At 39.8% G+C, this 25,563-nt stretch overlaps 2 protein-coding genes across 7 annotated transcripts in view; one reads left to right on the forward strand and one right to left on the reverse strand.

Annotated features, from left to right (window-relative positions):
* MARK3 (microtubule affinity regulating kinase 3) overlaps positions 1-18,950 on the reverse strand; it is a 128,362-nt gene extending 109,412 nt beyond the window's left edge. For 5 of the 6 annotated variants that reach the window (XM_078150395.1, XM_020971218.2, XM_020971216.2 and 2 more), the window contains exons 1-2: positions 18,513-18,950; positions 9,255-9,390 (exon numbers count right to left, since the gene is read on the reverse strand). In XM_078150395.1, coding sequence (XP_078006521.1) covers positions 9,255-9,323 — 69 coding nt within the window. In that variant the 5' untranslated portion in view covers positions 9,324-9,390; positions 18,513-18,950. The remainder of the gene's footprint in view (positions 1-9,254; positions 9,391-18,512) is intronic. The other variant, XM_020971220.2, reaches the window with a different exon arrangement.
* Positions 18,738-24,980, forward strand: LOC144455706 (uncharacterized). Its single transcript, XM_078149189.1, has 4 exons — positions 18,738-18,748; positions 18,861-19,824; positions 21,914-22,010; positions 24,141-24,980. The coding sequence occupies exons 1-2, from the start codon at positions 18,738-18,740 to the stop codon at positions 19,792-19,794; spliced, it is 945 nt and encodes a 314-aa protein (XP_078005315.1). The 3' UTR covers positions 19,795-19,824; positions 21,914-22,010; positions 24,141-24,980.
* The last annotated feature ends 583 nt before the right edge of the window (positions 24,981-25,563 follow it).

Genomic DNA, 25,563 nt, shown 5'->3' on the forward strand with positions numbered 1-25,563 from the left:
GCCTTTTCTCTTCTTTAGGAAAATCTCTCCTGCTCTACCTATTTTTCATTCATGGTCCAAAATAAACCTAATAGTGACTAACATATTCTCCGCCTCTTATCATATTTAGACCTACTGAAACGCATCTTAAAAGTCCAGCTCAAGTACACTTCCTCCTCTGATCTCCTAAACAGAAGCAAACCCTCCTTACTCCTGTATTTCTCAGGTTTCTGCTCAACTTTTGCTACACACTTGATTTTCTGGTTGGTCTCTCTGGCCTAGAGTCTCTGCCTAATCCAATCCATTCCCCATGGATTCCAATCCATCCTTATTTCTCCTCCTTATCCAAGAAATTCCACTGGCTCCATATCACTTCCAATTTTAAGCTTAAAACTATATAAAATCCTCAAACATTCATAGCCCTTCATAACTTGATCTCTTTCTACCTTTCTAATCTTTTTATACCTTATTCACATGCTTAACCCACATACTCTGATACAGTGATACTGGCCTCCTGGCTATTCTTCACACAAGACACTCCATATCTCCAGACTCAGGGAATTTTCACTAGCTATCTATTCCTCATATCTGCAATTCTCCCCCTCCCCATCTGTACTTCCTGGCTTCAAGTCACAACTAAAACCCTCCCTTCTACAAGAAGCCTTCTTGATACGTCCTTTAACATTAGAACCGTCTCCCTATATTCCCTCTATTGATTTTCTCTAATTGTTCGTCCACAGTTGTTTGTGTGCTGTCTATCCCCATCAGAATACAAGTTCCTTGAGAACAGGGGCTGTTTTTTGGTTACTTCATATCCCCATTTATTCTGTAAATTCAGCCTTTCATACATCACGTTTTCTGAAGAGTGGGGCACACAAATAACACTCAATTTTAGGTAAAAAAAATTTACTCTTCAATTTTAGAGAATACAATTAGTTTTAAGATTCAAGGTCATCTAAAGTTTGAATTTGCTTAGTTTTTCCTAGAAAAATAAACAGGCATGACTCTCAATTACTCTAAAGGGGAAAAGCATCGCATTTATACACACATCATGCAGTCCAATTCTACCATGGTTCAGCAGATTCATGCTGGCATGCACTGAGTATGAATTCAAGCTAGTAAGGATCTTAGCAGTGTCCCCTCCGACTCCCCAGACTAACAGCCTCATTTGATGCTTTAATAGAGAGGAATAAACCATGAACGGTCTGGTAAATATTTAACAATCAACTCTCAGAAATAAACGTGCATATGGCATACTTAACATTGTTTCCATCAATTTATGTCTACAGGGAACCAACAAAACGATAAATCAAGCCCTGATTTGTAGTGTTTTCTGAGGTGTAAATGCTCACACTGAAAATTTAACACTCAATTCTTTGTATAGCTGGGAGTAATCCTTGTCAAGAAGGTATCTGCCATCCCCACCCATATCAACTGCCAATGACAGGGACAAGGCAGTGCTAAGAGACACTGCCCTCTCTCTAATCCTCATAAAATGGTTAGAGTTGAGGTCAGCCATTGTTCCATTATATATCCCGGGCCCTCTTCTCTCTTTATACTTGAGATCACCTGTTGATTTCATAAGCTTCCATGAATTCAATCAACATCTCTATGCTGATGATTCTCACATCTACACATCCAGCCCTAACCACTCTTATCCTCCAGATTTTCCTCTCTAACTTGTTATTATTAGACTTTTTGAACTGAATGTTCTGTAGACATATTAAATTCACCATATCCAAAACTGAACTCTATCTTTTTCCTACCAAACTCTCCTCTCTTAACTTGCCTACTGCTATCCAAAGTACCAACATTTTCTCAGTGTCATCTTCAACTCCTCATTCTCTTATTCCTCTTTTTCCAATCTGTTGCCAAGGCCTGCCAATATCATCATAATATTTCTTGCACATGTTCCCTTCCCTCCTGATATTGCATCTCAGTACCAGACTGTCTCAATAGCCTGCTGGTGAGTCTCTATGCCTCAACTCTTTCCCCATTCCAGGCCATTCTCTACTCAGCTGTCAAAGTGATCTTCCTAAAAAGCAGGTATGACCGTATCATCCCCTTACTCAATAAACTCCTGTGGCTCTTCCTCATGTTCAGGATCAAATATAAAATTCCCTGGCATTCAAAGACTTCATAACTTGCCTCCCTTTAGCTTTCCAGTCTTCTTAAACCTTACACCTCCCCACCCTGCAATATACTATACAATCCAGTAAGTCTCGACTTGGGTATTTTCACTGGCTGTCCCTAATGCATGGAATACTCTTCCTCCTCATCTCTACCTCATGGCTTTCCCGGCTTCAAGTCCCAGCTAAAATTCCACCTTCAGAAAAAAGTTTCTGATCCCCCTTAATACTAGTGCCTTCCCTCCACTGATCATCTTGTACAGAGTTTGCACATAGTTGTTTGAATACTGTCTCCTCCAGGGGCAGCTAGGTGGTGCAGTGGATAGAACACCAGCCCTAGATTCAGGAGGACCTGAGTTCAAATTCAGGCCTCAGATTTATAACACTTAATAGCTGTGTGACCCTGGGCAAGTCACTTAACCCCACTGCCCAGCCAAAAACAAAACAAACAAACAAAAAATACTGCCTCCTCCATTAAATTGAGAGCTCTTTGAGAGCAGAGACTTTCACTTTTCTTTGTATCCCCAGCACTTAACATGGTATCTGGTACAAAATTGGCACTTAAAACATGCTTATTTACTGACATAATTTTTCAATTCTTCCTTCACTTTTTCTGGGAATTATAGCAGAGTTCGTGGCAAATCTGTAAGTTTCTTTTCTTTGAGGCTTCGCTGGTAGATGATGTGGAATTATTTTTTTCTCCATTTGTGTCTTGGGTGTCCCTGGCTCCATGACACTTCCTCCTACTCCAATTAAGTATTTTTTTCCTTTTCTTCATTCATTTTTCTAGCCTTACTTCCTGAAATGGGATTTTGTGTTAGGACCAGACTGTGTACTCCTAGAAAAAGTGGTTGGGTCATGTTCGGTCGTGTGCTACATTCTTAAGGGTGTGCTAATGAACACTATCCTTCAAGGACTTCAGGAATAGCAACAGCACACCACACTGGGTCAGTCTAGCACGCAAGTGATGAAGCAGTAGATAGAAACCTAGGCCTTGAGTCAGAAAGACATGGGTTCGAATCCAGCTTCAGGCACTTACCAACTATATGACGGTGGGCAAGTCACTTCACCTGTTAGCCTCCGATTCCTCAACTCCAAAGTGGAGATGATGGCACCTCCCTTACAGAGTCGTTGTGAGGATCAAATGAGATAACATTTGTAAAGCATTTACCATAGTGCCTGGCACACAGAAGAAGGCATATAAAACATTATCAATCTGATCCAGTGTGAACCCTGATTCTTACCCTCCTCGTTTGAGTCCCTAAGGTCTCGAGCCCAGGTTCGGAGTCAGAGTGACAGCTCAGCTACACGGTCCAGGTATCCTTGGCCAGACCTTGAATCTGGGTCCCCATGCCCTGATAGCCGCACTTTCAGGTACTAGGCTTCCCTGGCTTGCCCTTAGTCCCTAAACTGGAAGGCTTCCATGAACTGCACTCCTGGGACTACACTTTTCTCTCTGGACCCCTTTTCTTAGGACAACAGTTCTTTGGCCATCTCTTTGTGCAAACAGAAGCTAGCAAAATGCAAAAATTATAGCTTCTCCTTGGATTTCTTGATCATTACTTAGTGTGAAGATATTTTTTCATCCTTCTTGAAGTAGTTGTGAAAGATCTGAACTATTCTGCTTCCACAGTCACTCCAACGTCTTCAGGACAATTCGGATTCTTAATGAAAGTATACTGAATCTTTGTTATCAGCAGTTCCTTTCCCAGGCATTCCCTAATCATCAACCTTTAATGACACATTTTGGAAATTTTGCAAAGAGCAAGTCAAGCTCACGGCACTTTAGTTTACAGGTTCCATTTTCTTCCCTTTTTTTTTTATGGTTTAGTCATCTCCCTTTTTAAAAATAATTTATTTACTTCCTTTTTTAAAAAATCCATATAGTAACTGACATGGGGGGAGGGCAGTTTGAAGAGGTACAATATTACAGAACTTTTCCAGACTCCATAATAAAATTATGGAATAAAAAAATGTATACAGCACTTTACATACATAATCTTTCAAATATCACTGACTCAACAATCTCAATTGCCAATTCTTTCAATATCCTAGGGAGGTAGTTCATATGAGCCAGGTGGCTTGGATTCATCAAAAGCAACTCATTACTTATCTTAGACATCAACTCTCTATTTGCCATTTTGCATTCTCCTTTCCTGAAGCAAAATAATCTCACAATACTCCAGTATTTTAGACACAAAGTAGACAGGGATGAGAAACAGGGACTAGACCTGTGATTGCACTCATATAGAGAACTCTCAATGAAGAAACACCCCTTACTAATGACTATTAGCAGCTTTTCAATTTACTCTCTTACAGAGTCGGCTAACACACTTAGGTTAAGTGACTAGCCTAGGATCACACAATCAGTCTGTGAAAGGTAGGGCTTGAGGTCAGGTCTTCTGGCTCAGAGTCACCAAGTCAACTTCTCTTTAACATAGTAGAAAACCAAAGGGGCAGCTAGATGGCACAGTGGATAGAGCACTGGCCCCGGATTCAGGAGGACCTGAGTTCAAATCCAGCCTCAGACACATAACACTTACTAGCTGTGTGACCCTGGGCAAGTCACTGAACCCCACTGTCCAACAAAAAAAAAAAACAACCCCAAAGTAAAAGTCAGTGCATTTAATTCAAAATTGTGGCAATATTTAAACTTCCTCTTAAATTAACATTAATATACACTATGGCTTCAGGAGACCTATCTGGCAAGTAGCCCAACTGAAAATAAGATGGAATCAATTCTTTTTAAAGTGGAAGATACTCAAAATTTTCTCAAAGATTAAACTATACATAGGTGTTAAGGAAAAGTTAATGACAAGAGACATTCATTCAAGAAATATTAACATTGAAAATCTATTATATGCAGAGTTCTGTGAAGGACACAAAGATTTTCAGACATAATCCAGTACATGACCTCAAGGAGTTTACAATTCTACAAGAGAATGTAAGACAAGGACATAAATTCATTGTAATACGTGTTAAGGTGAAAAAATATCAAAAGAGAGGGGAAAATATCATGGAAAGCCATAAAGTTTGGGCATCAATTTTAGGAAGAATACTGGTAAGCTAGAAAACATTCAACAGAAGTCTTCACCAAGAAGACTAGAAAGGGTGAATGCCCCTCAGTCCATGTCATACTGGCAGCAACTGAAAGAAGCGGGAATATTTACCTGGAGAAGATGGGGATAGAAGAAAAGAAGGTTAAGACCTGTTATTTTTCAGGTAGTCAAACAATCAACATTTATTAAGCACACTAATAAGTGCTGACTCCAGCAGGGAAAACCGGCAGTGGGTAGAAGTTGCAGTGAAGCAAAGTTAGGCTTGAGGCCAAGAAAAATTTAACAATTAATTTTGTTTTTTTCCTTCTAGTCACATCCGACTCTTCGTGGCTCCTTTTTGGGTGGGTTTTCTTTGCAAAAACTACTGGAATGGTATGTCATGTCATTCTCTGGCTCATTTTACAGATGAAGAAAGTGAGGCAAACAGCATTAAGTAATTTGCCCAGGGTCACCTAACTAGTAAGTATCTGAGGTCAAATTTAAAACCAAGTATTCCTGATTCTAGGCCCAGCACTCTAGCCACTGCACCACCTGGTTACAGGAGAGTTTGGGATTTTTCAAAATTAATACTCCAGTTTGGTTTAAGAGGTTAATCAGGAATTTGAGCAATAATCAGTGTGAAACTACAACTAAATCACGAAGTCTTGAATGACAGGTAAAGAAGTTTGGAAGGTGATGCAGTAGATAAAAGAGTTCTGGGCCTGGAGTCCGGAAGACTCATCTTCCTGAATTCAAATCTTGCCTCAGACACTTACCAGCTGTGTGATCCTGGATAAGTCATTTAATACATTGTTCCTCAGTTTCCTCATTTGTAAAATAAGCTGGAGAAGGAAATGGCAAACTACCACAGTATCTTTGCCAAGAAAACCCCCAAAAAGGAGTCACAAAGAGTCAGACTGAACAACAACTTCCTGACTCCAGGCCAGACACTACTCACTGCGCAACCTAGCTGCCCCTTAACAATCAATGCTATCTATAAGTAGAATGGGCAGCTTTAGGAGGTAGTTCCTCCTCATTAGAAGTCTTCAAACAGAGGCTATGAGTGACTCTCTTGTCAGATAAGTTGTACTAGAGAGTAGAAGGGGGATGGGGCAGTCTTTTGGGCATGGATCAGACTAGACAGATGGCCACTGAGGTACCTTCCAACTTTTATACTTTGGGGGAGGTGGGGTAGCCAAGAAAATCTCAGGAAATGTTAAATAGAAGAAACTGCATTTATGCTACATCTTAAAGGATGAGTACAAATGCAATGATAGGGGCAAAGAGTTTTACAAAAGAAATACTTTGAATGAGTATCATGAGAAAACACATGGGGGTAAGGAAAAGAACAAGCATTTATTAAGTGCCTACTACGGCCAGGCACCGTGCTAAAGGCTTTACAAATATTATTTCATTTGATTCTCATAACTCTGCAAGGTAGAAGCTATTATTATCCTCATTTTACAGATGAAGTAACTGAGGTAGATAGAGGTTAAATAATTTGCCCAGGATCTCATAACACACAGCTAGTAGCTAGTAAGTTTCTGAGGTCACACTTGAACTAAGGTCTTCCTGACTCCAAGCCACTGCACTACCTGGTTACAGGAGAGTTTGGGATGTTCCCAAAATAAATAGTCCAGTTTGGTTTGAGTGGCTGAAGAGGAATAATCAGGGTAAGCTGCAACCAAATCATGAAGTCTCGAATGACAAGTAAAGAAGTTTGCATTTTATTCCACATACTTATAGGAAGCCATTAGTGTTCAGTTTTTTGGAGGAAAGGAATGACCTGGACCTGAGACATACATGCATTAGGATGATTCTTTGGGTCCTGATTAATTCTTGTATTTTTTTTTTTTTGCTTTTTGGTGAGGCAATCGGAGTTAAGTGACTTGCCCAGGGTCACACAGCTAGTAAGTTTCAAGTGTCTCAGGCTGGATTTGAACACAAGTCCTTCTGACTCCAAGGCCGGAGCTCTATCTACTTCACTACCTAGCTGCCCCTATTAATTCTTTAAATTAAGGTAGCCAGCAACTTAGAAGCTCAGATATACACAACTGGAAAATTTTTTATATCTATAAAACTCCCCAGTCTCAGGATCCCAAAAGTACTAAAGGTCCTATATTTCCAGAGAGTCAAGAGATCAGGAGTTAGCTGTCTGCTCAACATTTGGGGTACCTTCTAAAAATTGTAACCCTTCGATCTTGGAATAATGCTATAGAGCTGGTACTGAGTGTGAATTCAGTCTATCCCAAGAGACCTAATTACCAGTTATTTATTGATACAGATGCCTGACCAAAAGTTCCTGGTACCTCCACCTGCTACATCTACCCTTCATGAAGAAGTTTCCCCAGTATTTGGGGTAATAGACCATAGAAAGTGACACCACAGAGTTTAATTATCACAGAACCCTACAGAGAGTGACTGCCCAGATCAACTGGTTCTTTCCCCTGATAACTGTTTCTTCTTCTTGCCCCTGCAATTCAAGACCACCATCTGCCAATGCTAAAATTCTCTACCTCTCTCTCTACTAGTCAATATTTATGCCCAATCTCCAAGTCTCCCATGTATCCTGGGGGTCTGGTTTATGTAAGTCAAACCAGTTTTCTTCAATTCACAAAATCCCTCAAAACACAACCTACATAATCCAGCAAAACAATATCCACATTAGGAATGTCTAAATATGTGTTTCTCATTCTAGATTTTAAATTTATTATCTCCCTTAAGAAAATAATTTCAATCCTATCCTTCATATTGCCTTTGCACTGCACCCATGTTTGATCTCACACTATTTCCAAATTCCATCACATCAAAGTAACCTGGATTTCTTCAGAGCAGGCTACTCTCCCTATCATAAGCTGGAATACACTGGGCAGAAAAGAATAAATATATTCTTTTCCTCTCTCCAATGCTATTTCCAAACCCTTCTGCATCATTATCATTCAATCTCTACTCTTTTGAGATTTATTCCAATCAATCATTCTAATCAATCTCTCTATCACTCTATCCAGATATTTTTGGTGAAAATATACTCGATTCCCTTTCTTAAGGAATTTAGTGCCTGATTTACAATTTTTACAACCAAACCCTTCTTCCTCATTTTTGAAGATTGAATATACATTCTAATTGTCCTCTCAATGACTCTGGTTCCCCAGGTCAACCAGAACTCTCAGGTGACCTGATCTTCAACTATGTTATCCATAGGACTGCTCATGGATTTCACTGCCACCCCTATGATCTTGGAGTATGAAATTCCTCTTTTTTGACCACAATTTCCAAACCTTTCATCTGTTTCTATGTCTCACTTCTGCTCAATCTTTTTGTCCTCATAATGGTCTCTAGCCTTCCCCCTCCCCCCAAACACATACAATCTGAATATAAGACTCTTGGAAACAGAAATTTGTTTAGTTTTGCCTTTGCATACTCAGTGCTTAGGACAACACTTTGCAAATAACAGATACTTAATAGGTGCTTTTTGGATGGGATTATTCTTCCAGTCTCCATCCCTCAAGTCGAGGCTTCCTTTCCTTTCTTCAAACACTTAATTAGTCCCTCCTCCCACCATCCCATCTCCTATCACTTCTCTGCTCTAACTCCTATGTTGCTGGAGGAAGTCAAAGAATTGTATCAACTAGGTCTACTACAAATTCAAAAATTTTCAAGTAATTTCGATCAATTTGTCATTGTCTTTAACCCCTCCCCCTCAAATAAGCAAATTATTTAAAAATCTGCAGGTGCAATATAGTTTGGATGAAGAACAACAGAGCCAGACAGCAGTTAACAAAACTCTATACTCAAAAGAGCAGGAGGAAAACAGATCCAACTGTCTCAGTGTTCGGAGTCCTTTGCCTAAAATCCAAGGGGGGGAGGTGTTTGAGACGTGCACCTGGCAATGCAAAGGTTATCTATACTCTGGTAAAAGGTCCAGAGACCCTTAGGGCTCAAACTTTAATAGACTTTTAGACAAAGAAACAATATAGCATTAATTGGAGATTGCCCTATCATCAATAGGGAAAGATATTAGTATAAACAAGACCAATAAAATAAGAGTACTTTCCAAACTGCCCAATAAAGAGGGAGGAATAAGTAATAGGGATGAAAGAAACTTAACTTTTAACTGTGCCATCCAGCAAGAGGCTGGGGGAGGGGGCAATGCCCAATCTCCAAGTCTTCCATGCATCCTGGGGGTCTGAGGATATACCAGTCAAACCAGTTTTCTTCAATTCACAAAATCCCTCAATACATACCTACATAATCCAGCAAAACAAATATCCACATTAGCCATGTCTAAATATGTGTGCCTCTTTCTGGATTTTAAGTTCATCATCCCTCTATAAGAAAATAAGTTGCATGTTTTATCCTTGTTCTTTTAGTCTCATGGTTTCTAATTGCATTGGTCAAAGTTCTAAAGTCTTGTAAAGTTGTTTTTCTTCTACAATGCTGTTATCACAACATAAATTGTTCTTAGCTTTCCTTGGTATGCTCTGTTCAGAGGTCTTCCCAGCTTCTTCTGAAACTGTCCATTTCATCACTTCTTATGGTACAATCATATTTCATTACATACCACAATTTGATTAGTCATTCCCCAGTAGGACAGCCTCTTAGTTTCCAATTTTTGGCTACCACAAAAAGAGCTATAAATATTTTTGTACATCTAGATTCTTCTCTGATTTCTTTTGGGTTTAGATCTAGTAATGGTATTGCTACAGGGTCAAAGGGTATGTTCAGTTTGGTAACTTTCTGAGCATATCATCAAACTGCTTTCCAGAATATAGGGACTGATTCAGAGCTTCAAATGAGTGCATTTGTTTTCCCCATAGCTCCTCCAATAATCTTCTAATTTGTCATTTCTGCCAGTCTGATAGGTATGAATAAGAACTTTAAAGTTCCTTTGTCTTTTTCTATTACTGATTTAGGGTATTTTTTTCCTTATGAATGTTGATAGCTTGGATTTCTTCCTTAAAAAACTGCCTATTCACATCCTTTGACCATTAATCTATTGGACAATGACTCTTTGTCTTATAATTTTGAATCAGTCCCTTATTTATCTTGGATATGAGACCTCCCCCCCCATTACCTGTTTCCTTCTAATTTTTACGTAAGATTTGTGAAAAAATTTTTTTAGATAATCAAAATTGTTCATTTTATCTTGTGTGATCCTATCACTTGGTTAGTCATGAACTCTTCCCTTATCCACAGATCTGAAAGGTAATTTCTTTCCTGCTCCTCTAATCTGTTTATGATGTGACTTTTTATATCTAAGCTGCACATCCATTTGGAGCTTATCTTAGTACATGGTGTGAGCTATGGTTCTAAGCCTAATTTCTACCAGACTGCTGTCTATTTTCCCCATCAGTTCCTGTTAAATAGTGAGTCCTTACCCTGCATCAGAGGCCTAACATTTAATAACTCTATAACCTCTCAGATTTAGCTACCTAAGACTTATTTATCTAAGCCATCTACATAGATGGAGGGGTTTGCACACTAAGGAAATCACAGATTCTTGAAACATTCGACTATATGGATAATCTTTTTTTGAAGTCTTATGCAAAAAGCCAGCAACCTCTTTAATCCCACTCGGTATAAACTAGATAAGACTTGCCTACCACTAAAAGGCCCAAGATAAGAGAGTTGAGGGGGAAGGGAAACAGGTACATAAGGAGTAAGGCTTTTAATTGTATCAGATTCCGGAAGCTGCCTGAGATTTAAAGTATTATTTTGTCTAAAAGTTTTAGTTAGAGGCAGAGGGCTAGACTTGCTGATCTCTGGAAAACACTTACTGTTCCATGGTTTTAAAACTACATACCATGTTTAGCCTACGTCAGATTGTGAGCCATTTTGGGGAGGGAGATGAGGAGGGAGGAGGACAAAAATTTCAAACTCAAAAGATTATGGAAATGATTGTTGATAAATCAAAAATAAATTAATTTTTAAAAAAGAGAACACGGAACTACAGAACAGAGGACTTAAGGGGGGAAAGAACCCTGTATTTTAAAATACATGGTTCATAATTTCAAATTTAACATCTATAAATTTGAAGAAATTTCACTTAGAATCCTTTGTGACAAGCCATCAGTACACCTCAGTTGAAGTATAGTACTCATGAAGCCAAAGTTGTAGGCTTGGAGTCTATAAAATAGCTTCAAAAAATTGGAAAAATTTTCTATTGTACTAGCCCTTACTCTACTCTGTCCTCAGGCTGATGCTTTAATGCAAAGCAGAGGGAAAAAAAAACCCTACAGATTTGGGTTTTGATTTGGAATCAGAGGACCAGTGAGTAAATATGTACTCTATTACCCATGTGATCTTCACAATCTCATTGGGTATCAGCATACTACTCTATAAAATGAGTACTCTGTATGAGAAGATCTCTAAGGTATCTTCTAGTTCTAGAGTCTATAATCTCATAATCCTATGAATCAATTACTATTATTAAGGGGAAAAAAACTTGAAGCACATATTCTTCATGCAAACTACTTCAAATGTTGCTGGAGATTCAAAGATTTATTTAGAATGCTTACTATCCCTACACAAAGGAGCTTTTAAGATATCCTGGAAAGATTCTCTTATTCACTTAAGAATATTCAAATAGCTACCTATGTAAAGGTAAAACAAGGAAATTTCTGCCTTGCTCTTCTCCTAGTTCTTGCAACAAGGATAAGCTTTCCTGGCTATTATCTAAAATCACTGATCCTGTTCCAGAAACAAGCTGCTGCTGGTGATGAAACTACAGGATCACAGAGTTCGGAGGGATGGAATTTTGGAGATAATCTAGTCCAACTTCCTCATTACAAAGGAGGAAATGAGGACTAGAAAAGGGAAGTGACTTTCCCAAAGTAACTCCGATGGTAATAGAAAGCAAAGATTCAAATCTTTTTCCTATACCACATTGCTTTTCTGTCACACACACACATCAAATATATCTGGTATTCTCATTTAGTGCTCTGATTCCCAGGCACTTCCAGGAAGATATGTTTGGAAGGAGGTATGACTGAGGGGAAAGAAAGGTTTCAAACTTTGGTGTGGTGGAATCCTTCCAGAACTTATGTTCTAGAATCTCAAAACCTGGTTTCTTCTCAGGGTTTTGCCAGAAAGTATGAAGTAAATGAACTTTTAAGCATGCTCACTATGGAAACTTATTCTTACAAGGTGCTGGTAGCGAAACTAGGATTTCCAAAGTAACCTAGTTTAAAATCACTGTTTTAAGCATGATAAAACTTTTAAAAGAGTATAGTTTTCCATTAAAGTATGGAGTGCCAAAATTGTGGGAAGTTATGATAAAAACTGTATTAGTTAATATTTAAGCTCTTCATAACCTAGCCTCCCTCCAGGCCTTTCTAGTGTTCCACCTTACACTCTCCACATACTCTTCAATCCAGTGATACTGGCCTCCTTAGATACCTCCTCACATTGGCTCACCTTCATACAGGGAATGCTCTACCTTCTGGCTTCCTTCCAGTCTCAGCTAAAATCTCACACAAAGCCTTTCCCAATCTCTCTTAGTTCCAGACTCTTCCCTCTGTTGATTATTTCCTATTTAACCTGTATGTAGCTTGTTTGTACATAGCTGATTGCATACTGTCTCCCCCATTATATTGTGAGTTCTTTGAGAGTATTTGCTTTTCTCCCTGTAACCCCATTGTTTAGTACAGTGCCTGGCACGTGGTAGGGGCTCAATAAGGGTTTACTGACCAAGTATTTGTTGAATATTTACTATACCCAGTACTCTGCATTAAGAATACTCCTTAATGAATAAGCATGCTACTTACCTTCTGAATGAGAAGTGATGGACTCAGGATGCAGGATGACAAATATTATTTTTTGGACATGGCCAATATGATTTAATTTTGCTTCATTCTGAATATTTGTTATAAGAGTTTTGCCCTTTTTCCCCTCCAATGAGAGAGAAAAGTTTTATTGAAAAAATTAAATTAAAAAATTTAAAACCCACCAAGAGTAGTCCTATGAAATTATTTGTTATATTGACTCTATCTAGCCACGGAATTCATTTTTATAATCCTTGAAGGTATTTAGATTTTAAGTATTATTTTACCCATTTTACAGACAGAAGAAACTGGTGACTTCTGGTGGCAAAGTACATTATTTACAGGAACTCCTATTTTCTCCCCATATCCATCAGGATTAAATCTTTTGCAAGAAGCTTATTTTCTGTCACTTTTATAAATAACAGATCTGTGTAGTAATCTTTGGGTTGATTTTTTTTTAAAAATGTGTCTATTTAAGTTTTCCAGAGTCTCAAAAACAAGTCAGTAATAAAGCGCTGTCTAAAATTCAAAACTCGAGTTTTGAATTTGATCTAGTACTGAAACCCATTCCCCCACAGCCTTTCAATAATATCTGCTTTTAAAAACTGTTTTATATCTGATTTTATTAATGTAAATAAGCCTTCCTATGTTAATAAATCATTTGAAAAGCAAACTAGGGTAGCTGAAAAAGCCCTTAAAGACTTAGGTTATGTATGAGTTTGAACAATCACTGATTTGGCACATGACTTAGGCAAGTGCCTAGAACTCGGTGTCTTCATTTGTTAAATGAGGAGGTTGGACTAAATAATCTCTAAGGTTGAGTCTAAAATTCTAAATCTTTTGTATTTTTACACACCCATCAGTTTAGTATCGGAGATTCAAATTACAATAGGGGGCCAAAAAGGAGCTCATAATGAAATACTAAAGTACTGTATTTTTGGTTTATGATAGGAGACTGGAGTTCAAATCCCACTTCTGATGCTGCCTAGCAGTGATTGTGGGTAAATCACTTACGTGCCTGACGCCTCAGTTTCTGAAACTGTAAAATAGGGATAATAATACCTGTAGTATCCACCTCATTTGAATTGTGAGGTTCAAGTAAGAATATGTGTAAAACATTTTTAGAATCAGTCATTTTGTAACAGGTCTTGAATTTTCGTAAACAATATGAATTTGAGTTGTAGCTTTGAGACATATACTTCAAGGAGTAAGGCCTCTCAAATCTTTCTTGAACAAGCCAAGACAAGGGTTACTATAAACAAGTTTAGGTGAACAATGCTGAAACATATAGCAATTCTCAGTGGGGTAAGAAATATAATGAATATACTATATAAAGAATTGACATAATCATGCTCTAGGCTAAAAATACGTAATTCAAAATCAAAGAAATGGATGCTTTTAAAACCTAAAGGAAGAATTTACCAATTTCTTAAATTACTAACTCTCTCAAAATTACCACCTGATAAATCAAAATTCAAAGGCCCAAACTCAGCATGTCCAAAACTGAAAGTCACTTCTCTACTCCTACAACTTGTTCTTGTTCTTGTTAATGGCAACCATCACCTTCTTTAGTGTTACCCAAGCTAAAAACCTCAGTCATCTTTGACTCTTCAGTCAATATCTAATTAGTTGCCAACTCTAAAATCTCTCTTGTATTTGTCCCTCCTTTCTACTTCTAGTGCAACCAACCTTGATTCAGGAATCAAGGGACCTTAGTTTTGAAACCCAGCCCTACTACTTACTTACCTGAACGGCCCTGAAGGCATTTAACCTCTCCAAATCTGTTTTCTTAAATAAGGGCCCTGGACCCCAGCATCAGTTCTCAAACTGTGATTCAACCCCCCCCCCAATCCCAAGCACATGCCTCTCCCACTACTCCCACCATCCCTGAGACCCTTTCAAGGGATCCTCGAGGTCAAAACTATTTTCACACTAATACTAAGACATTTTAATGTCTAATATGGTAATTATAAACAAACATAAACAAAAGCTCTTTGAGGTCCTTAATAATTTTTAATAATGTACAAGGGTCCGAAGGCCAGAAAGTCTGAGAATCACTGGCCCAGGTGAGAGGTATAGCCCAGCCCCACCCCTGTTTTTGTAAGGCCTGTGAGTTAAGAATGGTTTTTACATTTTTTAGTAAAATTAAGTGTATTTTATTTTAACACAAAAAAAGGCAGCAAGCCACCTTGGATGACAGCCTGCCAACCCCTGGCCTAGGTGGTCACTTGAGTCGCTTCCAGCTCTAAATCCCATGACTGGTCCTCGCAATAGCCTTCTTACTGGCTTCTCTAATTTTCTCACCCTGAATAAAATCAGCCAGAGTAATCTTCCTATAATGTCCTCCAAGTAATACGGAGGGGAGGGGACGCGGAAGGGGGAGAGAGAGAAAGAATTTTCAGTGCACCTACTGCCAACAGAAAAATTTTAAACTCCCTGACCCCACACACCTGGCTCCAACCCACCTTTCCCTTCTTACTGCATGCAATGCCCTGATTGTCTTCTGATCTCTCAGCCTTTTCATACACCATCTCTGAAATACTTTCTCCCTTCAAGGTCCAACTCAAGTGCTAGCTATCTCTTCCTTGTAATCTTTCCTGATCTTCCCACTTAAAAGTTTCCACCTTCCTAGAATTTACCATACTACTCTAGGTCTTTCCTGTGCACATAACATAACTTGTATTTATAGTTATCTGGGTTCTTGGCCTATGAAAGCTCCTTGAGAGCAGAGTTAGTTTTGTTTCACCTGAGGATACACTGCAATATACATGGCAGCACCTAATAAAAGTAAAGGGAGCAAAAAGTTAAACCTAGAAACTACTTCTTGTAGCTTAAACCACTTGTTCTTAACTTTAAAAATATACAAATTTTTTTCCCTCATCCAGATTTACAAACTGAAATATATGTTTGAGTAGGAAACACCAGGTATGAGCTTTTTTTTTTTGCCTCAGACTACAAAAGGGATCTGCTACATTACTATTTTTAGCTTCAATTTAGAAGTGTGGAATTGTGTTTGTGACCTTACTCCAAATAGTCAAATATCTGACTAACCTTTTGTTTGCTCCATACCACTAAGAATTCCAAGAAAAAAAATCAGTCAGAAATCAATGACAAAGCTCTTCAAAGGAAAAATATTTAATCCATTAAATATTTAAGATTTTTCTATTGTTCAGTAGTTTTTAATGCATTTAAGTAAAACATACCATTTATAATTATTGTACCAACTTCAACCTATTGTTATTAACCAAGTACTCAACATTATTATAGATAGATACCAGATAGATTTACCAGAAATTAAATCACCAGATGGCTAACCAACAAATAGCAGTGTGAGGATTAAACTCAGACATCTGATACCTTGTGGTAGATAAGTGTGAAGAACACTTAGAGCAAAGAAACTTTTCCTAAGGTAGTTTAAAATCAGTCACCTTCCCTCAATACTGGTTTCATTCCAAGTATGGGCCTTCATCCACTTTTTCATCTGGACTACAACAACCTTCTTCATTGATCTCCCTGCCTCAAGTCACTTCCCCTATCGTAATACACCCTCTACACAGGTGCCCAAGTAATACTACTAAAACACAGGTCTGACCAGGTCACCACCCTGTTCAAAAACTCCCAACAGCTCCTTATTACCCCAAGATTAAAATATAAACTCTGTTTGGCTGTTAAAGCCCTTCATGGTCTGGCACTAACATGTTTTAATATTTATTGCATCTTCACTAACTCTATTATACAATCCAACCGTCCTACTACTCCTCTATCATCTCCCGCCTTTGTAGCTTGGCAGACAGTTCCCTCCTCATCACTACCTTTTAGAATTCCTAGCTTCCTTCAATGCTCCATTCAAGTACCATCTATCTATATGAAGCCTTGCCTAAAGTCAGCAGCTACCACTCATCAATTCATCAAATTAACCCTCTATTTACTTTGTATATATTATATATTTATTTGCCTGTGTACAAAGTTTCCCCAATACAGCATACGTTCTTTGAGGGCAAGGCCTTTTTCATTTGTCTTTATAGCCCCAGAACCTGGCATAGTGTCTGTCATACAGCAAGCATGTAATAAATGCTTCTAAATCTAGCTGTTAATAAATCTTTTAAGTACAGCATCTAGCTTCCAGCCATTATTTAACCAGATATTTTTCAGCAGAGAATTTTACCTAGCAATTCAATCAGTTCTTCACTTAAAACTGGATGAATTCAGACAATTCATTTGGATGTGATTTACCCCAACGCTTGGCGGGGGACAGGCGGTCTGTCACTTTAAAACAAGGATTCTTAACTTTTTCTTTTAATCTCACAGATTCCTATGGCAGCCTGGTGAAACTTACAGACCTATAAATACTTTTTAAACGCATAAAATAAAATACATAGGACTACCAAAGAAACCAACTATATTTAAATACAATTATCAAAATACTCTTTACAAAGTTCCTAGGAAGGTTAAGGAAGTCTGCTTTAAAAGGATTATAAAGAACAGTAACTGATTTAACAAAAATAAAAGCCAAATTTTTTGTTTCTCCTCCCCTCCTCAAAACAGTTACAAAAGCTATTCCTTATTAAGAGTGTGTATTCTTTGTAATTAGGGTCTTCTAATCTAGCGATTTTTTTTACCACCACACAAATAGATCTTAAGGATTTCTTAAAGGCAGCATTTTTTAAGAGACTGATTATTGCCAGTTCAAAATTTTTAAAGAATGAGCCATAAAGGGTACCTCATTTTGTTCAATTTATTATTTCATTAGGTACTAAAAAACAAAATCTTTAACTGACAGTCTCATTAGATATGCATGACCAAAACCAGAAAATCTAGAGAAACCAATACTGCAATGCCTTAAAATACCCTAATGGAACAGTAGAAGGCAATCCAAGCAAGTTATACTGACTAGCCCAACAGCAACTTTTAGACTTTATTAGTCAATAACACACCCACCAAAGCAAAACAAAATATATTCTCCCTGCCCAAACATCAGTAGGTATTACTTAACTATCCCGAGCCAGTTTGAAAATAAACATTTTTAAGAAAACACACCAACTGCTCTTTGATCAAATCGGGCTTTTACAACTGCCCATTGTGTGCATTTTCAAAGTTTAGATAGGATACAGTAGCTCTTACCTCCCCACAAACTCCAAAAGAAGGCGGTCTACAGCACAACTCAGGATTTGCCCCACCAAGCAAAATCTTCACTGTTCATTGATATAGTATACGGCCTTTTATGGTTTACACAGAGACTTTCTCCTAACAATCCTGTGTGGTAGCTACCGCCAATACTACATCCAATTTACCAGAAAGGAAACTGAGTCTCTTGGAGGTTAAGAGACAAGGTCACAAAGGTTACTAGTAGGGATTTCGCCCAGGTCCTCTGCAATCGAGTGCTCTTTCAAGTACACTGGCCAGGGTCTCTCAGCTAGTGAGCTAAGCGCGCGGCTGCACGTTAACAGGCGCCCAGTGTTTGTTGAATGGTATGTGAATATTAAAAGACTGGCTATTAATTTGGGGTCAAAATTTACCCATTGCTCAAGCAATGACACTGTTTGAATAAAACACATGCTACCAACGAACTGCTGCATAGGAGAATCCGTACCGTGGCTACTTACGTTTTCAGTGTCTCGCTCAATGACCGTTGGCAAAGGGGTCCTAGTGGACATTTTAATTCACTTTTAATTTTTTTCCCCACAATGGAGAGGAAAAACAAAAGAAAAAAAGGAAAAAAGAAACAAAAGAAACAGGACGCCCGAAAAACAAGGAACGACAAGAGGGAATCAAGGCTCGCCGGTCCGGTGGCCACAGGACAGTCTCAGTAGTGGTTCGGAAGGGGCACCATGGGGGAGGGGTGGCTTCCTTCTCCCTCCCCCCGCACAGTGGTCTAGATCCCAGGCTCGGCCGAACGATTCCCGGGGCAGGTTCCGGGCTTCATGCTGCTTTCGCTGCCCCACCCCCCCAAGTCTGGGACCGGACACCGACCCCCCTCCCCCTCCCCGCCCCGGTGCAGCTGGAGGGGCGGGGAGGCTTCAGGCGTGGGAAAGTCCTGGGAGGAGAGCGGTGCCCAGGGCAGGGCAGTGGAGGGCGCGGCGGGGCTGGGCTAGGGGGTCTCTGAGGTCCGTCCCGGCTCCCGGGCTGGGCAGTCAGGGAGGAGCAGCACGAGCAGAGGCGGCGGCGGCGGCGGCAGCGGACCAGGGCAGGGCCAGGCCGGACAGGGGAGGGCAGGCTGCGGGGTCCGCCCGCCAGGCTCTCCCGGGCCCCCGCGAACCTCGCACTCCTTCGGCCGCTGCTGCTCCTCTTCCTCCCCTCAGCTTTCAGCGCCGGGGCCTCCACACCCCGGCACCAGCCGCCCTGGAAGAGGAACGAAGGGTAGGCTGCGGAGGGTCACAGGTGCCGACCATGGAAGGGGCCTCAGGCGGGGAACTGCGGTCTCCCTCCACCGTCTCTTGCCGCCCCAGCCCCGCCCGCCTGCCTGCCTCCGCCGCTCAGATCTCCGCAGCCCGCTGCCGCCTCTCCTCAGAGATCCAAGATGGCCGCCACCCAGCTTCCTCTGCTGCCTCCGGCTCCCCTCGCCGACCCCAGACGGGAACGGAAGTGACAACACCCTCTTCGCCCCGCCTCTCCGGACGAGACTCGGCCAATAGCCGAGGCGGGAGGAGGCAAGCCTTGGCTGTTGTTGCTAAGGGCGACTGGATTCCTGTCAGGGAGGGAAGGAAGGAAAAGGGAAAGGGAGGGGGGCAAAGAGGGAGGGGTGGGGAGGAGAAGAAGGTAACAAGGGGAAAAGGTGGGGCCGCTGGTGGGAGAAGGGTCGTAGGGTTTAAGAGTCTGAAGAGACCTTGGAGACCAAAGAGAGACCCTTGGAGTCCAAACCCCAATTTTTACAGAAGGGGAAACTGAGGCCCAGAGAAGGGAATTGACTTGCCCAAGGTAATATAATTAATAAGTTAATAAGTGGCTAAGCTGGGAGAAGAACCCAGGTCCTCTGGCTCTAAATCCAGTTATCTCAACCCCTGTCCTCTTTCCCTGGAAGAGTTTAACTCCCATATCTTCCTTTATCTTTAAAGGATTCTTTAAAGATTCTTATCTTTGGAAGTCCATTGTGTGGGTGTTAAGTCCCATCTGCTTGGTTTCTTGACCGTGTCTTCCCTTCCTGCTCCTCATCATATTTCAGCTTTCAGCTAGTCATTACTGAGCTGAGCTCTGCAGTCTGGGAGACTATAGAAGAGACCATCCTTTAGAGCAGAAGACAAAAATATCATTGGCCGTATCCCCTGCTTAAAAGTGTTTGGTGACTTCCTGCTGCCTGCCAAATACAATTTTTTTTTTCCTTTGGTGAGGGCAGTAGAGGTTAAGTGACTTGCTCAGGGACACACAGCTAGTAGGTGGCAAGTATTTGGCCTGAGGCTCGATTTGAACTCAGGTCCTGCTGACTTCAGGGCTGGTGCCCTATCTCCTGGGCCACCTAGCTGCCCCCCCCCATACAATTTATAAAGTCAAAGATGGGAGTGTAGAATTTGGAAGTGGACAGGGATTTAGAAAGGACCTAGTCCCATTCCTTCATTCAACAGATTGGGAACCTGAAGTGCAGGGGGGAAGTGATTTGCCCAAGGTCACATACAGTGTAAGTAATTGTACCTGAATTAGGTCAAACTTTTATGTCTGGTATTGAAGGCCTATTGCAACCTGGCACTATCCTCTATTTATTTCCAGCTTCATCTCACACTACCCTCCACCATCTAATTAAACAATTGAGCAAGAATTTATTAAGTGCCTACTGTGTGCAAATCATTTTATGAGATGATACAGATGTGAAAGCAAAATGAAAAAACAGTACCTATCCTCAAGGAGCTTACTTCTACTAGGGGGATACATCAAAGAATTGGAAAGAGCACTAGCAACTAAGGGAAACAGGAAAGGCTTTCTCTAGGAGTGCACACAGATCTCTAAGGTCCCTTCCAGCTCGGACAGGTTATGATGTTAAGAGCCCACTATCCTAAGAGAGTAACTGGGGTGAACAGGAGGCTTAGCTATGAAGAGAGAAATACCAGTGTATTGTCTAGAAAATTAACAAGGACATCATGAGCTACAAAAGGCTGAAAATACAAGATGCTTGATGTTGATACAGAAGTACTAATTTCTTCTGCTTATGCATCCTGTAAGCAATGGAAAACCAGCCAAACATGAACAATGTATGGCGGACAGAATTTTTCTGTCCTAGGAGCTGTACAAGGGTCATAGAGCTAGGGCTGGAACAGACCTCACAGGCCATGCAGTCGAACTCCCTCATTTGACAGATGATGTAAATGAGAACCCAGAGACTTGCTCAAGGTCATGTAAAGTGGCAGAGCCAGGATTCAGGCCTGGATCTGGTCTGAAACCAAGTTCAGCACTCCAAGTGGAATATTCTTTCCACTACACCATGCTGCCTCTAGAGAAAGGCAAAGTCCCAGGTATTGTATATTCCAGTCAGATTGAATTCCTCTCTGTCCCCCAGCATATCACGTACTTTCGTGCCTTCGTGCTTTTGCTCAGGATGTTCTCTGTAACTGGAATATTGTCCCTTTACCTCTTCACCTACTGATGATAAATACAACAATAACAGACACATTCAGTGCTTCAATACTGATGCAATATCACCCCCATTTTGCAGATAAAGAAACTGAGGCTTAGAGGGCAGACTCACACAGTAAGTATGTGAGGTGATATTTGAACACAGATCTCCTAACTATAAGATAATCATATTCCTACCCATCCTTTAAAGCTCAATTCAAATGACACCTAATCTTCTATTTAAAAAAAATTTTGCTTCTCAGATTTCACGCAGAATTTTGCTTAATGCCTCTGATGCTCTTATCATGAAATATCATGAATTATGGTTATCTGTTTTTGTCTGATCCCTTTACTAAACTGTAAATTCTGTAAGTGCATGTATGGGATTTAGTTAAACTGTGTATCTCCTCCAGTGGCATGTCATGCCAGTGTAATAGGCATTTGATAAATGTTTGTTGTATCGCAGTGAAATGAAGACTTGAGACCCTACCTTCCAGGGGCTTATGAAGCATTTGAGAAGCAAGATTGACCCACGTGAAGCACCTGGAGAACAATACAAAAACGTAATTAAGTAGCTTTTTATTTGGAACAGAGAACTATAGGAGTTGAAGAAGAAGGATCAGGGAAAGCTTCAGAGAAAATAGGTCTTGAGTTTGGTCTTGAATTCAATTCAATTCAATTCAACAAACATTTTAAAGCACAAGTTCCTGTGCTAAGCACTGGGGAACAAAACTTTTAAATGACTCAGAGCCTGCCTTCAAAAAGCTTACAATTCCAGAAAGAGAATACTACAGGTACACAAGTTACTATGACACTTGGATCACAGAATATAATGACAGCAAAGGAGCAATCCAGTAAAATTGCTACCAAAAAGCTGCATTGGAGGGAGAGGATTTTAAGGTGGGGGGAGGGGAGGAGTGGCCAAGTTTCTTGAAGGTGGCATCCAAGTAGGGCATTAAATGAAATGAAGGAGTTCAACAGATGGAAATGAGCAAAGGGATCCCATTCCAGGCATGAGAATTTTATAAACAAAGGCTTAGAGCCCAGAGAGGACAGGACAAGAACAGATGGTGAGTCGTCCAGTTTTGCTGGAATGTAGAATATGTGAAGGGGAGTAATGGCTGGAAAGATAGAGTGGCACCAGACTCTGAAAGAGGGATGATTGATGGCCTGGAGGAATCGGGCAGCCTTAACAAAGGGGTGGGATTACCTTTTCCTATGAGAAAAGAGAAGTAAGGATGTGGATATTCAGCGCTTCAGAAGAAGAGGAGGATGGGAATTAAGGAAGTTTATATCAATTTCCTCAGTCTTCCCAGTAAAGGAAAAGGTGTGTTCATCTGTAGTGAAGAAGGCTAGGTTGGATTTGGGTAGACTAAAACAAAACCCTAATGTGTGATCATATACTGAGCCCTGGGACTTATATTAAAACATAGAAGGCATATCTTCTATCCTCAGTGAGCTTCTCATCTAAAGAAAAAAAAACCAGAAGACAGGTTTTTTTTTTTAATATTGGGATAGCCATTCATTCAACATGCACCCATTAAGCATTTATGACGTACAAGACATTGCTCCATGTGCTAGCTGTCTAAAGACAATCAAAAAATAAATTATTAAAAAAAAAACCCAGTCTCTCTGCTCAAGGTGCTCATATTCTACTGAGGAGATACAACATTTACAGAGATAAATAAGTACAAAATGATTTGGAAAAAGGAGTTGTCCTAAAAAGTATAAGGTTCAAGAGAGGACTTATGTTTTTTGGAGGCAATTGGGGTTAAGTGACTTGCCTGGGGTCACATACCTTTGTGTCACTGTGCCACATAGCTGCCCTGTAAAAGAGTTATTATAAAGGAATATTACAAAAAGGAACAGAAAAGGTCCAACCATTCTAGAAAGCAATTTGGAACTATTCATCAAAAATCACTAAGCTGTGAATACCCTTTGACCAAGAAGTACCCCCAAAGAGAGCAAAGAAATAGGAAAGGGACTCATATGTTTCATATATGGATATAGGTATAAAAAGAATTGATTTCATACTGTGTGAATATATATATATATATATATATATATATATATATATATATATATATATATATTCAGCTCTTTTTATAGTGTCAAAGGACTGGAAAGTAAAGGAGTACCCATCAATTGAGGAATGGCTGAAATTATGGTATATATGCTATAATAATGAAAGGGACAGTTCAGAGAAAACTGGAAAGATTTGTATGAGCTGATCTAAAATACAGTGAGAAGAAGGAGGAAAACAATCTATGCAATAACACCATTGTTAATATAAATAGCTTTGAAAGATGAGATTTTTTTTTAAATTTAGCTACATCTTATTTATTTATTGGTAAAGCAATTGGGGTTAAGTGACTTGCCCAGGGTCACAATAGCTAATAAGTATCATGTGTCTGAGGCTAGATTTGAACTCAGGTCCTCCTGACTCCAGGGCCAATGCTCTATTCACTGCACCATCTAGCTGCCCCCAAAACTTGAGATTTTTAATCAGTGTGATGACCAACAGGGATTCCAGAGGACCAATGGCATGCTACCTACCTTCTAGTAGAGGGATGATAGACTTAAGGTGCAGAATGAGAAATACAGTTTTGGACAAAGCCAATGTGGAGATTTGTTTTGTTTATGCATATTTCTTAAAAGGGTTTTGTTTTTCTTTTCTTTTTCTTTTTTTGCAGTGGTGGGAAGGTTGGAGGGAGAAGGTGTCTTTCTCTTTCTACCCTCAAATTAGGAGTGAAGAGAAGGAAGAAAACCAGAAGAAATAACATAAACAGGACAGCTCTAAAAGTAGTATGTTGAATTTATTACATACTGAAGAAGAAAAGCAAGTTTTCTATAATAGAAAATTGCAGTTTCATAAACAGCCCTCTCCTGCTGTACATTGTTAATGGTAATTTTCATTTTATTTGGCGTTTATTAAATTGAATAAAAATAAATTTTAAAAAGAAAGAGATAAGATATTTTGGAAATAATTTGGTCCAATCCCTTCACTTTATAGGTAGGAAAATGAGAACCAGAGAGGATTTGAGGTGACTGGGGGGCTAACATACATACAAAGTATCATACCATTATTATTGTATGTCAGAAATAGGACTCTAGGAAGAACCCTTGATCTGTAATGATGGACCTGGGTCCATCATTCTTTCCACTTCATGCTGACTCCCTTACTTCTTATGTGATTGTTAGCAAGTTATTTCCTCTCTCTGACACTCAGTTTTCTCATCTGTTGGGTGAAAAGGTGGACTAGATGATCCCTAGGGTACAATGCAGCTGCAATCTTCTGTGACTCTACAAAGACTGACCTATCAAGCCTAGCTGGCATAATGGAAAGAACATTGTACTTGGAGTGAGAGAACCTGAGCTCCATCCTGGCTCTGATGCCGCTGAGCGACCCTCAACATGTCACTTCACATCTCTGACGTCAGTTTCTTCATCTGTAAAAAAGAAACGATCAGACTGAGCGATCTTCAAGGACTCTTCCAGCTCTAAATCCTATGTTTTTATTTATAGTACAGAAAAGTAAACAGACAACACAATAAAATGCCAGTTAGGAAGTGACAGAAAATATGGGTGTTTTATATATATTTTTAAAATGAGCTTATGAGTGAATTTCGGTTCTGGTAGCATCACTTCAGCAACCACAGCAATGTTTTTGATGGCTTCACTGCCAGTTTGCTGAGCTTGCGTGACATTCTTGATCACCTCCTCTCCCTTGGACATTAGAATTCGTTAAAAATGTGTGTGAAAGCCAGTCAGTTGCCAGATGACTTTCAGCTAAGAAGATGTGACTTTTCCCCCTCCCCAAGGAGGTTTCTAAGCTTCTACACATAAAGGAAATGAATCCAGGAGAATCATGTTATATTTGGCTTCAGGCTCTCTAGTTCTTATGCAAATATAATGCCACTTCACACACACACACACACACACACACACACACACACACACACTCTCTCTCTCTCTTCTCTCTCTCTCTCTCTCTTTCTCTCTCTCTCTCTCTCTCTCTCTCTCTCTCTCTCTCTCTCTCTCTCTCTCTGTCCTCTAGCCCCCAGTTCAGTTCAATTAAACAAAATGTTTCTTGTTTTTGAAAGAGAAACACCCTCC

The sequence above is a fragment of the Phascolarctos cinereus genome, unplaced genomic scaffold (assembly GCF_003287225.1).
Source record: "Phascolarctos cinereus isolate Bilbo 61053 unplaced genomic scaffold, phaCin_HiC Scaffold_2;HRSCAF=192, whole genome shotgun sequence".
Taxonomy (NCBI): Eukaryota; Metazoa; Chordata; class Mammalia; order Diprotodontia; family Phascolarctidae; genus Phascolarctos; species Phascolarctos cinereus.